This window comes from Rhineura floridana, chromosome 18, assembly GCF_030035675.1.
Source record: "Rhineura floridana isolate rRhiFlo1 chromosome 18, rRhiFlo1.hap2, whole genome shotgun sequence".
NCBI lineage: Eukaryota > Metazoa > Chordata > Lepidosauria > Squamata > Rhineuridae > Rhineura > Rhineura floridana.
Genome location: NC_084497.1, coordinates 25,964,139 through 25,982,952, shown reverse-complemented (window position 1 = coordinate 25,982,952; position 18,814 = coordinate 25,964,139). Strand labels below are relative to the sequence as shown.

Sequence of the window (18,814 nt, the reverse complement as noted above, 5' to 3'; positions counted from 1 at the left end):
CCGCCTCCAGCTTCTGTTGGTATTTTTTCCAACCAGCACTATGCATTTTGTGGCTGTGAAGCATGGTCAGTCCACACTGAGCTGTTGGGAAGTTGCCCACTTAAATTTCTTTTTTAGAAAGATCTTTGTGTGTCTGCAAACCTCGGGGTTTCTCCAACCATGCTGATTTCTTTCTTTTGTTTCTCTGTGTCAGGGATGGGGAGTGTTTGGCCCTTCAGATGTTGCTGGACTCAGTCAGACCATCAATCCACTGAGCTCAGTATTGCCTACACTGACTGGCAGCAGCTCTCCAAGGTTTCAGTCGGGAGTCTTTTCTAATCAGGGTTTCAATCAGGAGTCTTTCCTGTAGATGCCAGGGAATGAACCTGGGAACTTCTGAATGCAAAGCAGGTGCCCTACCATTGACCTATGGTCCAATAAAGCAAGATTCTAGTCCTCATAGTTTTGAATAAAAGGCTGGTCTAAATAGGAATGTTGAAAGCTGCCTTGCACAGAGTCAGACCATGCTTTACAATTACAAGCCCAAGCTCTGAAGCCGGATTCTCCTTGTGTTTCATATGCTCAGATCTGTGTACATTTGTAGTATTGCCAAAAAAGGATTTGTTCTGAGATGCGTTGGGTCTGCAATAAATTTCATTTCAATTACCTGGGGTCCCCCACCTTCTTATTCATTTGCCTGTCAAAAGTAAATCTCAATGAATCCAGCAGTGCTTACAACCAAACTGGTATACAACGGACTGCAGCCTCCAATGCAGGGATTTGGAGACCATTAAAAATAATCGCGTTATTAATGGTTAAGGCCAAAGAGGGGAACCCGTGGCCCTCCAGAAGTTGTCAGACTCCCACCATCCCTGACCATTAGCCATGCTAATGGTCCTGCTCTGTGGTCTCATTTTGGCTGCATAGCTGTCAGTTCTCACTGACCAATGTAGGTAAGGTGATAAATGTCATTTCCTAAGTTCCACTCAGATAGATAGATAGATAGATAGATAGATAGATAGATAGATAGATAGATAGATAGATAGATAGATAGCATCAAAATATAAAATTAACCTAACTATGTTGCCTTCGTGTGCATTTGATTTATAAATGATATTATGTTTCATAATCATTGTCCATTGTCCAGACCAAAAAACAAAAATACACTTAACAAGCTGAAGGCAGTGCCAGCTGACCTGGGCTCTACTGGGAGGAAGGGCGGGATATAAATGTAATTAATTAAGCAAGCAAGCAGGACTTCTTCCTAACCATGATCCTGTCTTTGTGAAATTTACACAGATGGAATGATTTGATTTAAAAAGAATAGACCGTTACTAATCACTCAGGGATCTGTTTGTCTTTGTTGTGCCCCAGACAAAGGGGGAGTTAAATCTGGGAGGGGAGTCAGATGAGGATGAGGCTCCTTGGGGAGTTGGAGGAAAGGAGACAAGTGGGGAGGGTTCTGGCAGCCCCCAAACTCCCCTGCCCGGCACTTCTGCTGAGGAAGCTCCTGCCCCACCTGCGAGTCCAACGCCCAAGAAGTTGGGAAGCGGCTCTCCGATCGTGCCATCTACTCCCGTGCAGGAATCCCCACCAGATGCATCAAACACTTCCCAGCCAATCAGCACCCCTCTTCCAGAGACCGCGCTGTCAGTTAGCAAAGCCCTGCTGTCGGATGGGCCGTCTGAGACTCTCCTCACCCTCGCCCCATGTGAAGGGGCACAAGAAGAGAGTCTTTCAAAGGTTGGGACTCAGGCGGAGCTGCTGCCTACGCGCGAAAACCTTCCCTACTTAAGCAGGTGTCTCCCAAGGCACGAGTGCTGAGTCAACTCTCCCCAAATGCTGTAGAGAGTGATTAGCCAGGAGAGTCAGGGAAAGCAGTGAGTCAGAGTAGACAGGTATAGGAAGCGCACCTCTTTGGATGTAACTATAACTCTAATTAAAAGGGGAAAAGACATCACCTCACCTCAGTCTGAATCCTTTGCCTCTGGGCAGGACAGTCCTGAGGGCAAATTTTGTCCTGGTGGCATCATGTCAGATTAATGTGCTTGATGAGACAGGGCCTGCCCTTGGGCACAGGGAGAGCAGGGCAAGGTGCCAGCATCAAAAGCACAACTTTCAGAGGCAGGATTATTGCAGATGCAGGACTGCTGTTTGGAGGGCAGGCGGAGGGCAGCCCTGCCGGGGAAACCTTAGGGATACCAGGAGGCAGTGATTCCCATTCTGTGTTTGTTGCAATCAGCCCCGTTTCCGTTTCACTACGTTTCAGCTTCCATTAAGACCTACATTGTTCATCTCGCTCTCTGCTGCAGCCAGAGCTGACATAATTACGTAATCAATTATTTCATGAACAGGGAAACGTCAAAAACAATGCAGAAAATAATGCAATGATTTATGTAACATTTGTGAGCTAACCAAAACAATGGTAGCGAATAACGTTTGTATTTGCTTGCGTAATTTCTGTTCCTGACCTGAGGCGAACTTGTGAATTGTGGCAATTCCCATGCCCATTTCCATTTCCAACAGGATTCTCCGACATCCCCTGGGAAACCTGCCCTGTGCCCTACACCAGGGGTAACCAACGTGGTGCCCTCTAGAAGTGGCAGATACAGTGCTCATCATCTCTAACCATCAGCCATGCTGTCTGAGGCTGATGGGAGTTGGAGTCCACAATATCTGGAGGGTGCCATGTTGGATACCCCCGCCCAGTTATCTTGGTTAGTATTGCCTGAACTGACTAGCAGCACCTCTTCAGGTTTCAAGAGGGGATTGTTTTGAAGTATCCTTTACAGGGAGTGGAACAAAGAGAGGATCTTGATCTTTTTATGGGCGCGGTTTCATGGAAACCCCTTCCTCAGGGACGTTCCCAGATGCCCCATATTGCTAATATTTAGGAGACATATAAAAACTGATCAGAAAAGTATTTTCCTCGGCCTCCATGAATGCTGATGAATTTCAAGAACTTTGACTTCTGACTTTTAGTCATTAAAGGATTGGTTTCATGACAACAGTGCAACATTGCGTTTAGGAGGCATGAGAGCTCAGGAAGCTGTCTTGCACTGAGTCAGACCATTGGCATATCTAGCTCAGTAGTGTCTACACTGATCGGCAGCAGCGCTCTAGGATTTCAGGCAAGGAACACTCCCAGGCCTATGTGAAGACGCCTGGGACGGTGCCTGGGGCCTTCTGCCTGCAGAAGAGATGCTCGGCCACTGAACTGTGGCCCTTGCCTTAAGACCCTGGAACATTGGAAGTTGCCTTACCCAGAGTCAGGCCGTTGGCGCATCTAGCTTTTAAGTAATATTTTTAACAATATGGTGTAAAATCATCTGAGTCGCCCTCTTCCCTTCTAATACAGAACTTGGTGGCCATACCTACCCATGCCTGGGCAGCGAATGGGTCCACCTGTGGACAAAGTATTGGCTTCTGAATTCAGTGGACTTCTCCAATAGGGGGTAGGGAACTGATGTGATCAGGCTCCTAACAGCTTATGGCAGTAGCTCCCAAGCTTTCCCCCCCACTGGACGGCTTGAAAATTGCTGAGGGTCTTGGCGGACCACTTTTCTGCCTGTTGTAGCAATTGTAATGTGTTGTGCTGTATGACTTTTAATTTTAGTTATTGCATTTTATGGTATTCCAATTTGAATTCCATACACATAAAATATAATAATAATAATAATAATAATAATAATAATAATAATAATAATAATAATAATAATAATAATTTAATTTGTGGGTCGCCTATCTGGCCAATGGCCACTCTAGGCGACGTACAATTTAACAACAATACATTACATCATAATAAAATACATCATAAAATACAATATAACAATAAAACAATAAAACAGTTCCAGTACAGAGTAGTAGGCTATTGGTCGTAAAAATTTAACCCTCCCCGTAAGTCCCGAAGGCCTGTCTGAAGAGCCAGGTCTTCAAGGCCTGGCGGAATACATTCAGGGAAGGGGCATGTCGAAGATCATATGGGAGGGAGTTCCAGAGAGTGGGGGCCGCCACTGAGAAGGCCCTCTCTCTAGTCCCCACCAACCTAGCTGTTTTAGTTGGCGGGACGGAGAGAAGGCCCTGTGTGGCTTATCTTGTCGGGCGGCATAATTGGTGGCGTTGGAGGCGCTCCATCAGATAAGCTGGGCCGAGACCGTGTAGGGATTTAAAGGTTAATACCAACACCTTGAATTGGGCCCGGAAAACAAATGGAAGCCAGTGCAGATCGAACAGTGTGGCCTAGTGGTTAGAGTGTTGGACTACGACGTGGGAGTCCAGGGTTCGAATCCCCACACAGCCACGAAGCTCACTGGGTGACCTTGGGCCAGTCACTGCCTCTCAGCCTCAGAGGAAGGCAATGGTAGACCCCCTCTGAATACCGCTTACCATGAAAACCCTATTTGTAGGGTCGCCATAAGTCAGAATCGACTTGAAGGCAGTCCATTTCCATTCAAAATATAAGAAATAAAAGGAGTTAAAAAATACAATTAGAAATCAATGTGAATATTTAATGTGGACATGCGGAATGAAACTCGTGGACCACTCTTTGGGAACCCTTGGCTTATGGTATCAAAGGGGGTGTGTGGAATTAGGGTCAGGGGGTGTGCGTTGTGAAGCATATATCCCCCATCTTAATCTGTCCCTAGTATATCCTGAATGCCAATGTTTCCCAAACCTCCCCCTCCCCCAAGGTCCACTTGAAAATCGCTGATGGTCTCGGCAGCCCACTTAATGATTTTTCTGCCTGTTGTAGCAATTATCGTGTGCTGAGCCAGGTGCTGTGTGATTTTTAATTGTATTCTTATTGCTTCTTTAATTTCTTATATTGCATGTTAATGCAGTTCCATAGAATGCAATTGGTAGTACAATAAAACACCAGACACTAAAGAAGCAATAAAAACAAAATTAAAAATTAACATGAATGTTTAATACGGGGATGCCACCAACCACTCAAATGAAGTTCACAGGCCACGGGTGGTCCATGGACCACAGTTGGACAACCATTTTTTTACATACAAATTTTTACAAAATTCCTTATGTTCCCCCCGCCTCAAAAAAAAAAAAAAAGGAGGGAAGACTAGAGAAGCCAAGCATTGTTGCTTTTTACCTTCGCTGACTCCCAACTCCCATCATCCCTAGACATTGCCCATGCTGGCTGGGGCTGATGGGAGTTGGAATCCAAAACACCTGGAAAGAACCAGGTTGGCTGCTCTAAGCCTTTTGGTTGTGTTAAGTCAGTGCTTCTGACTGCTTTCCCCACCTTCCTCATTAGTTAACTGACATTTATTGGTAATTGAATCAAGCATTAAAGGCTAATGCGCTGTGTCTGGTCACCTTTAAATGGGACACATCTGCCGCTCCCAAAGACCAATAACCCTGTATCTTTTTTTTTCTTTTTGAGGAAGAAAACATTGCCACATTTCGGCCAGCCCATCAACAGCCGATAACTCTTTATGCCCCATTATTAGAAGATGTACCTACAGTTTTAACAATAATGACTCTTATCGCCATAAGTCACAGATGTTCATAGCTCTTTCTCCTTCCTCCCCATCCTCTTCTCCTCCTAGTTTTATGCCCTACACAGGTGATTAGCATGTCGTAATTGAGTTGGTTATATTAAAAAAAGATAATTAATTGACATTTCCCTCCCAGAGAGGTCAAACTGCCCCATTTTCGACGGTCATTATGAGAAGCATCCTCCTCCTCCTGCTTTCTCTCTCCACTCCACTCCACCCCCACCCCAAGGTGATGGAATGACCTTTATCTTACTGATCAAGACATAATTGTCGCAATAAAAATAGACAGAGAGGGAGTATTTAAGGAGTGGCACTCTTGAGATGGGATTCTCCTGTTAAAAGTGGGTTTTGTCATGAGCTGTGGCCAGCTGTCAGACGGGAGCTGGGAAAAGACAGGTCGGGGACTTGGCAGTGACACGCTGGAGCCAGGAAGACATTGTTGTGCAGGGTCAGAGTCCCAGCCCAAACAGGAAGCCTTTTATACCCTTCCTGTCCGAGAGGACCCCAGTGACCAGCCTGCACAGCTGAAGCCAGGATACTTCACTGCCTGGGGAGAGGCTCCAAACTACAGCCCTGGTGTGCAACAGCACACACAGCCAAGGGTCCCTGGTTCTAGCCCTGGGGGCTCTTTACACACAGCAGGTGAAAACAGATCCAAGGGTTGTATTCAGCTAAGTCCTACTCAGGGTAGACCCATTGAAATTAATTAACCTAAGTTAGCCAGGCCAATTAACTTCAAGGGTCTACTCTGAGTAGGACTAGTGTTAGATATAACCCAGGATTAGGGATGTTAAGAAAGCAGTGGTTTCCGTTCTGGCCTGTCTTTGTCACAGCACTGCTTCTGTTCCGCTGCAGTTCGGTTTCTGCTAAATACGATGTCATTCTTCTCGTTGTCCATTATTTAACGTAATTTATGTAATTATTAATGTAACATAATTAGTGGCATAGTTATTTCTACGCTATTCATTTTACTGCAAAGGAAACACAATTTAAACGGGGGGGACCATCATCAATTACGTATCGTCTCTGAACTGAAGGAACAATAGCAAATACTAATAGGAATTGATTTCTGTTCCAGACATGAGACAAATAAGCAAACATGGAAAGTTTCTCCTTCTGTTTCTGTTTTCATGTGAATTATTTTGGTAGCAGACAGAGCAAACCTGATCACATTGCTCAGGCTGATAGAGAAGGCAACAGGACGAGAGCTTTATAGCAAACAGCAGCACATTATTGGCCCTTTGGTGCATGTGATTTGCCAGGCCTGGAGAATTCTAGGATGCAGCAGCATGTAGCCGTCCTGGAATCTAGCTCATGAGCCCAAGGCACTTCCATGCACGACATCATGCTGACACTAGCACATTACACTTTGCCCTGTCCCTTCTCTCACTTCATTGGCTAAAACAAAAGATGCGTTGCCAGCACTGGACACCCAGCTCATTAGACTTCCACACTGTAGTTTTTCATTTGTATCATTTTTTAAATTTGAATTATAACAAAAAAGCTATGAATTTAACATAATTCTAATAATAAAAATGGCGATGGTGATTAATGTGTAATAATGATGATGATTAAAAACAACAGTAAAAATCCATTGCTTGCTGACTTTCACAATAAGAATATTCCATCAATCCTGTTTTAAACATATACATTAATATAAACAGTCCAAATAGGTATCTAAATGAAATTGACAAAGCCATACATTTAAGCGTAGAAAGAGCAGTGAGATCTTCAAACCACTGAGTGATAGATGGTGAATGCTTGTCCTTACAGCCTTGCAGAGTAAGTTTTTTAGCCACCATAAGAGCTCACAGAACGCATTTTTGTTGCACATCTGTTAGTCCCCACACCACAGGAATGTAATTTCAGAGTGCATGAACATCCACAAGTATTAAGGGTTTCTCCAAGCAATAATTTCTGACCACGAAGAAAACATCACAGGGCTCGCCAACATCACATGTCTCAAAAGAGGCATTTCCAGCATTGCGTTGCAAACTTGCATGCTTTCAAGTGCTGTGCAACTGTCAGTGATTTCTCCAACTGATCATTAAAAGAAAAGTTAGCCTTTCCACTTTTGCAAGGACGTTCTTTTAGTACCTCTCTCTTCATTATCTTTTGCCGCACTAGCAGTATTTACGTTCTGAGCAATGAATGGGAACCATATTGCTTACAGCCATAATTTCCAATTTCTGAATGCACTAATAGTTTTCCATAAAGATTTCACAGCTGCTAACTTCTGATTTGCCTTGTCTAACAGTGTATGCTTTTGAAGGAAAGTATCAGTCTAACACGGTGGGGTGGGGTCAAAGTAACACAGGTATGACATGGTGTCAGAATTCAGTCCTGCCCAGCACTGTCCACTTAGTTTCTAAAAGGCCAAGAAATAACAGCTGTCAAGAACCACAACCTTAGCAGACTTGTTATTTAGGCGATGTTGATATGATATGGTACCCTAGTCTGATCGCTGAGATCTTTGGGGAGTCTCTGTTGGTGGTCCCCCATGGCTCAGATGCATGGCTCATAACTACGAGACTAGGGGTTCCCAATCCACAAACTATCTATGGTCCGCAAGCTTCATTCAGGTGGTCCACGGCGCATCTTTGGATTTGTGGTTGAAGGTGGGAGATGGCACATCGATTGTGTTGAATATTCATACTGATTTCTAATTGTATTTGTATTTCTTCTTTTATTTCTTGTGCTGTATTTTGTCGTATGACAGTTTGAATTCTACGGAATTACAGTTGCTGTAACAACCAGAAAAATCATTAAGTATTCCGCCAGGAACCCTCACCAATTTTCAAGTGGTCCATGGGGCAAAGGTTTTGAGAACCACTGTGCTAGAAAGTCATGCATTCAGTGTTGTGGGCCCAGGCCTGTGGAACTCTGCCTCCCAGCTAAGATTAGAAAGGGACCTTCCTTGTTGAACTTCATGGCTACAGATGCAGTCTTTCCGCGAAGGCAAGACTGCTCAGTGCATCCCCACTCCTATTAGAAACACGGGAGTGAACACTTGTATATGGTTTCACAATCTCAGCCTTATCACAAGTGCGTTGTGAAGAAAAAAATGGGGTGCTGGGGAGAAGAGAACCGTGTATGCTGTATTGAGCTCTTTGGAGTAAGGGTGCAATGTCAGTGTACTGGTTTTTTAAAAGAGGCCCGGAGATCAACAACTAGATCTAGGGCCTTCTCGGTGGTGGCCCCCGAACTATGGAATGCCCTCCCAGACGAGATACGCCTGGCGCCTTCTCTGTTATCTTTTCGGCGCCAGGTAAAAACTTACCTTTTCGCCCAGGCTTTTTAAATTTTGTAAATTTTTAAATATTTTAATTTAACATTCTAAACTTAATATGATCTTAATTTAAATCTCAATGGCAATTTTATTAATGTTTTATAATTGTACTATATATATTTTTTTCCCACACTTGCTCATATTTTAATTGTGATTTTATTTGTTGTACACCGCCCTGAGAGCTTTCTGCTATAGGGCGGTCTAGAAATGTAATTAAATAAATAAAATAAAATAAAATAAATAAAAAAAATGCTACTGGGGCTATCACTGGAGTAAACCACAGCTGCTGAGAGCTTATGTATCTGCAAATTTACCATGCCATTTTATATTCAAGGTGACTTTTATAAAGGAACATTGCTTGCATTTTGTTCCCTTCCTTTCCCCTGCCTCCCCCAAGGGAAAAAAAGGCAAAGTCCATAATTTATTGAAATTTTTGATCTCCAATAAATACAATGGGAAAATAAATCACATGCCTTAACTGATCATTGTTTTTGTTTATACAGAAAAAGAAAATGAAAGAAGCCATTTTCCACACTTCCAAAGAGTTGAGCACGGCTCTGCCGTTTTCGGGAACGTGGTCCTTGAACCTCTTCTGATGGATCCCCAACCTGCTACGCAGTCAGATGAGCCACCCGAAGTAAGGAGAACCAGATGCACCGATGGGCATTGCCACTCACACCCAGGCATTTCATTTTCAGTTTATCTGGCAGCAGACTGAATTGGGGATGGGGAGAAAGGCTAACACCTTTCTGCACAAATCCGAAGAGGTAGAATGTCATGCCCGGAAGTGGGTCGCTGAGTGGGGTGAAGCCAGTACGCCAGCTTATCACTAGGGATGGGAAGACGGGTGAATTTGGGCTCTCTCAGATTCTCATTTTTCCAATCTGAAATTCAGTTCTCCATGTTTCTGCAGCAATTTTCTTTCTTATTAATTGATGTTTCTTGATGTTGGATTAGTTGAAATTATGTTTTGGATTGTTATTGTATTTTATCATGTTGCTGTAAGTCGCCTAGAGTGTCCGCGAATTCGGACAGATCGGCGACTAGCAAATAAAATTTTATTATTGTTATTGTTATTATCTTTTCTTTTTTTAAAAAATCCTCATCAAAATTCTTCAGCATTTTAGTGCTAATTTCTCCTAACAGAACTTTTTTGCATGCAGTTTGACTAGTGTACACAATTTGGCAAGCAATTTTCCTTAATGCAGTGTATTTTTGTATCTTATTTTTTGCTAATATATTCATTTTTATGCACACTTTTCGCTAATACGTGCATTTTTTAAAACTTTGGTTGGTTGGAGAACCGGATTGCAAAATTCGGGGTGGATGGGGCCCGTATCTGAGACCACCTGTGGGGCCTGTGTCTTACTCAGGCTAGACCATTGAAATGAATGCACCTAAGTTGGCCATAACCATTAATTTCAATGGGTCTGATCTGAGTTAGACTTAACACTGGATACAACCCATAGTTGTTTGATCATATGAGTTTACCATATTGTCCTTTAAATGCTCCTTTCTTTCATTTTCCTCCAAACCCCTTACTCCTGCAGAAAGAAGACCAAAAGCCAAGTGTCAGGGCCCTTGTGGAGAAAATGACTGATTCCCAGGAAATGGTTGGAGATTGCAGGTCTGTCCCCATCTCTCACTTCTCTGGTGGATGGCTTTCTCTGTCAACCACTCAACAAACCACACTGGGATATTGCTTTTTGTAACCTGCATTGCAAGTAACATTTTCAGAGGATCAAAAAGATTGAGCCAGTGAGCCACCTTGCCTAGTGGTGGGCGAGCTGCCATCATCCTGCTTCATTTACTTTTTTTAATAAAAAATCCATATTAGGGGTCTTTGATGTATTTTAAATGTGTGAAGCGAGAGTGTGTACTCAAGATCCCATTGTCATTAAGTCATAACTACTCAAGGTTGTGCTATTTCTTAGGCACATAAGGATTTCTTTGCTGGATCAGACAAAGGTTCACCCGGTCTGGGGTTCTTTGCAGGAATCCCAACAACCACTAAGTGGTCTATCAGAAATTGGCCAATAGGATCACTCTGGGTCACTATTTCCCTTCCATCCAGCAATTCCCACAATCCACCTTGACGTATTTATTCATTTCTAAACCTTCTTAGGCGACTTTCCAGTTGTATGGTGCTCAGTTCATCATTCAGAATAATGCGATAACTGACTGAAGGATCCCTAGTCGATCACATGCTGAAGATGAGGCTGCATTAATAGAAACTTAATTTCCAAGTGACAGTGGCAGTAATAATTGCACTTCATTTTGCACTAGTCAGATTTCATCTGGAGCCCTGAGTCCAATTTCGGGTGCCACACTTTAAAAAATAAATGCACAAAATGCTGCAGGATTGTACCTAGCGGAACGCCTCTCCCAATATGAACCTACCCGCTCACTACGTTCAACATCAAAGGCCCTCCTCCAAGTCCCGACCCACAGAGAAGCTCGGAGGGTTGTAACAAGATCCAGGGCCTTTTCAGTAGTGGCCCCCGAATTATGGAACAGTCTCCCCGATGAGGTACGCCTGGCACCTACACTTTCATCTTTTCGGCGCCAGGTTAAAACCTTTTTATTCTCCCAGGCATTTTAGCTTAATTTATTCTTTAGCTTTCAATCTATACCAGGCTGTTTTACTGTTTAATATGTATGCTTTTTACTGACCTTTGTAATTTTATTGTATTTTACTCTATGTTGTGCACCGCCCTGAGAGCCTTTTGGCTGTGGGCGGTATAGAAATCGAAATAAATAAATAAATAAATATCCAGCTAAGTTCTACTCAGAGTCCGAGGTTCCCCACATTAAGAGAAATGTCTTGCTGGTAAGAGCAAGTGGAACCAAGTATGAGAATTACCTAGCTGGATTCTGGGCTCTCCTCCGCTGGAAGTCTTCAAGCAGAGGCCTTGCCGCTTCTGTTGCTCTAGCTCCGCATTTCCTACATCGAGCAGGAGAGGTGTCTGACTTTCCTTAACTTCACTGGTGGCTGGTGCCCATTGGGACTGGGAGGGCGGAAGGCAGAGAGGCCAACAGTAAGAGGTAGAACCAAATCACTCTAATTTTGCCCCCTTCCTCCTCCTCCTCGCTGAGTTCTACAGCTGCAACACTGAGAGTAAGGAGGAAGAAGCTGACAGGTCGTGCCCCCCCCCCCGGCCAGGTTGTCAGTAAGAAGGCAGGCAGGTGGGGGCTGGCTGAGGGCCGGCTGAGGTTGGCGGGGCGGCACCTCACTTACCCTAATGGAGCGGCCTTCACCGCTCAACCTACAGCTATTTTGAACTGGAGCTCCTCTCGTCCCTGACCATTGGCCATGCTGGCTGGGTCTGATTGGAGTTGGAGTCCAAAACATCTGGAGGATCCCAGATTGGGGGATGCCGGAGTAGGTAGTTTAGAAGGCTCCCTCCGGCTCTGGGCTTCCACCTACAACTCTCTGAGAGAGGACCTAGTAGAATCCTTGTCATGTGTGTTTGTGAAAATTCCCTCTTTTTACTATCCAGCTGTCTCTCTCGTACAGTTTCTGTGCACAAGCTTTGGGGGGGGGGGTTGGAACAGTTACCACCCCATTTGAGTTCCTTTGTGTGCCTTTGTTTGCATGTTAAATAGAAAGCGCAGCTTCCAGATGCAAAGAGTAACCTTCAACTAGGCTTCCCCCACTTAGCCTTAATCCTGTGTGCTGAAATTTGCCGCTTTTCGCGGCTGGGGGGAAAAAATTGTGTGGGAAGGGTTGAAAGATGTAGAGATAAAAGCTGATCTGGCTTAAAACTCTGGCTTTCAACAAACACATGACACTTCAGATCAAGGTGATTATCGGCCATCGTGTCCTGGAGTGGGAAACACACTCATATGCACACCGTGGTAGATAGCTCTGTGCATCTGCTGCAATTCCAAGACTCTTGAAGAAGTAACAACTTTTCGCCGCTAACAAAATGGCAGCTTTGTGGGCTGTGGCAGAAACGAAAATGGATATTAGAAAAGAAATGGAATCTTAAGGTTTTCTAGCGACAACTTTTTATGTTTCCATTCAGTTCTAGCATAGGGATGCTTGAGGGATTTGTTCTTTACACATTCCTATTCAAACCGGTCCTTTCCACACCTCCTGGAATAATCTGTGGATCAGAATGTGGTGTCTTTCGGATTTCACACTTCTTCTGAATTTTGGAAACGGTTCTCATCTCAGAAAATAATAATATGAAAATGCAGATAAAAATATGCGCTTTAGGATAAATTGCATTTGAAAATGCATGCTTTGAGGAAAAAAAGCATGTAGAAACGGGTGTTTTGGATGAAAATACGTTCAAAAATATTTATTTAAATACCAATTTTTGTGTGGCAGGTTTTTTTTAAAATCACAGATTAGTGAGGAAATGGGACAGAACAGGATTTATGAACTAACTTCTGTGAAACTGACATGGACCAGAAGAAAACAGATCTATCCATGCCCATACTAGAGCTGGGGCCCCATAGCTAGCACCAAGAGAGTTGGGCAACTGACAAGGCCACTCAAAGGCTCCACCTGCTGAGAGCCAGGAAACATTGTCTTGGTTCTTATGCGGAGACAAGATCAGACACAGCTTACATTGCTTACGTCATCTGGTGGGACCCATGGCAAGTAAGAGGATGCCCTGGCATAGGGATGGAGGAGAAATCTGCTTCAGTTCATATTTTAAGATGGACCCTCCTCATTTGCAAGTTCCGAAACACAGCTGTCCTTCAAAATTTGCACTTCTCTGCCTTTTGCAAAGCATTTCTCCAGTCAAGTAAGGAATACACACATGCATATACTTGGGTAATGTGAGCATAAAAATGCAAATGTGACAGGTGGGTGGGAATGCGCACCTGTCATAATCCCTTGTGCTCTCCTTTTAAGTCTCTGAGACTGGGGCTTAGAAGGGGGGAGACCTACAAAATCTGAGCAAACGGGAGCGCAGGAGCTATCTTAACGCCTTTGCAAAAGCCACTTTGTGAAGTAGCTCACCCACGTGCACAAGCTGGTTCAAAGGGCGCTTTTGCACAGGGCTTTAATCCCCGCTCAGGTGATGAGTGGGGATTGAATCCTGCTGCCTTGGCTGCACGATCTTGTTCCCTCCTGGAAACAGGAGCACGCAGCCAAGACAGGATCGAACTTACCACCCATGAGCTGATTGGTGGGTGGGCGTAGTTTGGGGGAGATGACCTCAGCCAAAGTGGACCCCCTGGCGGGTCCCGCCTGGACCGGAGGTTCCCCAGCCCTGATATATAGTAACTGGCAGAGCTCTGAACCTACCATGCAAAGCAGATGCCCTAACACGGAGCGATGGCCCTCCCACAAGGGTTAAAACAATGCCATGTTCTCATCCAGAAATAGGATAAAACATCACATGTGTACCAATCTCCCACCCACCACCAACACGAACCCAAAAGACAGGGAACCAGCTCACAGGCCTCCCAGCAACATCAGCGAGTATTAGGAGCAATTGCAGATTTTTGATTCAGAATGGCAGCACAACAGCAGAACGATTAGTCATTATGGTTCACTTCATGAGGAGAAGAATGACTGGCTGATGCCTCTACAATTACGTTTCCTGTTCAATGTGTGCACAAAGAGAAAGTCACCAGAAAGATCTAATTAGTATCTCTTTGTAGTAACAGAAGTGAATGAAGAAGCCTCCCTTTGGAGCAGGTGTCCAAGTAGTTTTCTCTCCTTGTGCAAGGTGTACGTGGGTGCTTGCAACTCTTGGCTTGGTTAATTAGTGAGACAACGTAGTGATTTCCCATGATTCACTTTGCAGCAGCATTAACATCTGATGGATGATCACATCTATTGCTTTTTCCCTGTAAGGTTATCTGCATTCATAATCTCAGCAGCCCCATGAAGAAGATAATCATCATTTCCATTTGAGGAAAGATGGGTCATTATGTGTGCAGCTTCCACAGACACCCATCTCAAGGGGAATTGTGTTGTTGGTTTTTTTTATTTTTCAGACAGTTGGAGTACTGTAAGCTGTGTTTTTACAAACTGATGCTGTGTATTGATTTCCCTTCCAGAAGGGGTTGGGAACCTTTTTTCATCCCGAGAAGGGCCACATTCCTTTCTGGGCAATCTTCTGAGGGCCACAGAGCAGTGGTGGACAGGGCAAGAGGCAGAAGCAGGTGAAGCAACAAATTTAAATTTTACTCTTGTGCATTACGCTTGTTTCTATACACCCCTCTGCATTCTTCATCCAGGCACGCAAGAGACATGATCAGAGTACAAGGCCACATTTCCAGCCAGGAAAAAATACTTGGGATCTGAAGAAGGGCCAGTGAGGTGTGGCCTGGGAGAGTACTGAGAGCCAGATAGAAAGGTCTGGAGGGCCACCTATGGTCCCTCATACATGCACACCCAACTTACAGTATCGTAATGCTGATTTGGTACCATGCAATACTATGGGCTGTATCCAAGGAAGTGCTACTTAGAGTAGACTCATTGAAAATAAAGGATCTAAGTTAATTGTGCCAATTAATTTCAGCAGGTTACTCTGTGTAGGCCGAATGTTGGATGCAACCCTATGAAGTGACCACACATGAAATATTGTGTACAGTTCTGGTCACCGCACCTTAACAAGGATATTGCAGAGCTGGGAAAGGCGCAGACAAAGGCAATCCACGTGATGGGGTGGGGGCTCAGACAGCAAAGGAAGATGACACTCTTTGGGGATTTTTATTTAGAAAAAAAGTAAGGAAAGACATAGTAAGGAAAAAAAATTTTCTAAACAATATGGTTTTTTAACTCTTTATTTAAGGTGTTTTTAAAGCTTTTTTTAAAAAATGTTTTTAACGTTTTGTTTTAATGTATTTTAAGGTCTGTTTTTATGATGTTTTAAAGTGTTTTTAGTGTTTTTGTTTGCTGCCCTGGGCTCCTGCTGGGAGGAAGGGCGGGATATAAATTGAATAATAAATAAATGAATAAAATAAATAGAGGCGTATAAAATTATGCACGGTGTGAGAAAGCAGAAAGTGTGGTTTTTCCCCTGCTACCCTAATAACCAGAACGCGCTCTCTCATACTGATAGAACTCAGGGCCATCCATTGACACTGAATGGTTGAAGGTTCAGGACAGACAAAAGATAGTCCTTCTTTTTTCCTTTTTTTTCACAGAGCATAACCATGGAATTCGCTGTCACAAGATTTGGTGATGGGCACCAATTTACACAGCTTTAAAAGAGGATTACAGATTCAGGAGGATAAGGCTGTTGATGGCCGCTAATCCCAAAAGTGGGAAAGCACTAATGGCAGGCAAAAAAGGGGGGGGGCGGGGGAGAGAGAGAACGACTCCAGGTGATTGACATGAAATTTATTCCAGACCCAACATATCTCAGAAGGAATTTTGGCGGAACTACAAATATACAAATAACATCGATTATGTCATGACATCGAATTGAGTCCAGCTCAGAGCTTTCCTGGGATGCAAGACACTGTCAGATATGGCACAACCAGACCAATAATATTCACATGACACAGAAATGAATAAGGAACTGGGGATGTACAAACCAGAATAAGATTTGTGCCCTCACAAACCATACTCTCAAGAAAGGCTTTGACCTGGACATGAGTCGGTGTCATCTGGTAGAAGACCCTGTCCTGTATGTGTGGGTATATGATTTTGGGTGGCCCAAAAACTTATTTTGCAGTGTATATATATTCTGACTATGGCTAGACAGCTGGTATAGCACCTTTGTTGTACACCGCCCTGAGAGCTTTCTGCTATAGGGCGGTCTAGAAATGTAATTAAATAAAATAAATAAATAAAATAATTCAAGGCCCCAGGTGAAGCCATTTTTATTCACCCAGGCATTTTCCTTCTGTTTGGTGTTCATCTTTTACTTGTGTGGGAAAGGATATGTCCTTTTTATATTATTGTTGGATGAGCACTTTTAGCTAATCATACTTTTTTTCTTTTTAAACTCGGATGTATTTTAAATGTTATATTAGATGCTTTCAGACAAAAATATGTAGTAGGTGACAAACAATAATAATAATGAATTTTATTATTGTGTTTATATCCTGCCTTTCCTTCAAGGACCTCAAGGTGGCATATGTATTTCTCTCCTCCATTTCATACTCCCAACAACCCTGTGAGGTAGCTTAGACTGAGCGGCAGTGACTGCCCCAAAGTCACCCAGTGACCTTCATGGCTGAGTGTAGGGATTTGAACCCTGGTCTCCCAGGTCATGCTCCGAACTCCCTAACCACTTCGCCACACTTTGCTCTCCATATAAACTTTATTTATTATTAAATTTATATCCTGCCCTTCCTCCCAGAATATATATAAACTTTTATTTCTTTAAAAGTATTTTGACTGAACTGTGTTTTGAAGTTTTGTGCAAATAAGGAACTGGGAACCAACTTCAGCATTGTGTGAAATTCACACTTCTAGATCCACACAAAAGGAACAGCAACATATTAAGCGCAGAGCTCTCCTGAGCTCTTTATTTTATTTATTTATTTGTTTGTTTGTTTCATTTTTAAATTTTACAGCATAGCTGCAGAATGTCTTCCAGAGATGTGTTTAGTAACAGGAGAAAAAGCACTATCCTAAGCAGTGGGGCTGCCAAAATACTTCAGCTTTGCATAAACGATTGCCCTGCTGCTTCCCAATAATATAAATGAACCACGAGGTTTCAGCCAAAATGTAGGGCTGCAAATGTGCTTAGCTGAGATAATACTCAACAGACTGAGGAGGAACAGAGTGGAGAGAGTGAAAGAATCCATCAGTCTTAGACAGTGACAGAGGGGAAGGAATCAGGTTGCAATGGAATGTGGTTGGGAAGATAAAAATCACTGGGATTGTCACTTACGTAAAAACCTACATATAGATTAGCTTAGGCAATGCAATCTGGCAATGAAGGCATCCATCACCCTAGAAAATGGATCTGCAACACAAAATACTTCTTAAAAAGCACACCCCTATTTGGAGAGATAAATGAGGAGACAGTAAACCCATGAGAAGGGAAGAAATGTTAAAATAAAAGCATGAGTGCTATTTAAAAATCAAAAGAGGGAATGCGGAATATCAGGAAGTTTAGCCAGGCTCTGGCCAACCTTCTTCTTTCTGTCAAGATTTTTCCCCTCTCTTTACTTTCCCTGATGTGCTTCAGGGCACATCAAGATTGCATAGCCTTGCATGTTTCCCAAACTAAAGGTCAAAGAGCATTCTCAGGCATCCACCCTTACAGTCTGTTGTCAAGAAACATCATTTTCTGTGGCTTGAATTCCCTGATCATTCAGACGTATGCCAGCTGACTGCCTTTGACTCAGCAGCGTCTCATTTCTATCTGTTGCAGAATGTAGGTTAGACTACTGTAGGCTAGTGAGCAGCCATAACTGAATCCCAGTCTGGAGGTTGCATTCCTAGAAAATGCTGTTCTGTTGATCAGGGAGCAGTTGAAGATGAGCCTCTAGACCTGGCCAAGCCAGAGGCTTCATAGTGCCTGCCAATCACAGCAACTGATGCTGCGTTAGAACATATGGATCAGGCCAAAAGCCCATCTCGTCCAGCATCATATTCTCACAGTGGCCATCCAGATGCCCCAACGGGAAACACAAAAGTGGGACTAGAGCAGAACATCGCTCTCGACTTCTGAGTCCCAACTGGTATTCAGAAGCATGCTACCTCCAACGGTGGAGGTAAAACATAGTCATTGTAGCCATCGATAGCCTTGTCCTCCATGAATTTGCCCAAACCTCTCTGAAAAGCCGCCCAAGTTGGTATCCATCACTCCTTCCTGTGGGAGCAAATCCCGTAGTTTATGCACTATGTGAAGAAGGCCTGAATCGTTAAACATTCAGCTTCATTGGATGTCCACAAGTTCTAGTGTTATGTGTGAGAGGGAGAAAAACATCTCTATCTACTCTCTCCATGCCATGCCTACTTTTAAGCATTTCTATCATATCTCCTCTTGTCCTTTTTCTAAACCAAGAAAAGCCTCAAATAGGTGTTAGAATACACCCAGGGTTGTATTCGAGAGAGCCGGTGTGGTGTAGTGGTGAAGGTGTCGGACTACGACCC

General features: G+C 43.6%; 1 protein-coding gene across 1 annotated transcript in view; it reads left to right on the top strand.

Annotated features, from left to right (window-relative positions):
* The window catches only part of MORN1 (MORN repeat containing 1), a 133,645-nt gene that overhangs the window by 72,024 nt on the left and 42,807 nt on the right, over positions 1–18,814 (top strand). Inside the window, exons 11-12 of the mRNA XM_061600901.1 lie at positions 9,288–9,421; positions 10,335–10,411. Of these exons, the coding sequence (XP_061456885.1) occupies positions 9,288–9,421; positions 10,335–10,411 (211 nt within the window). The remainder of the gene's footprint in view (positions 1–9,287; positions 9,422–10,334; positions 10,412–18,814) is intronic.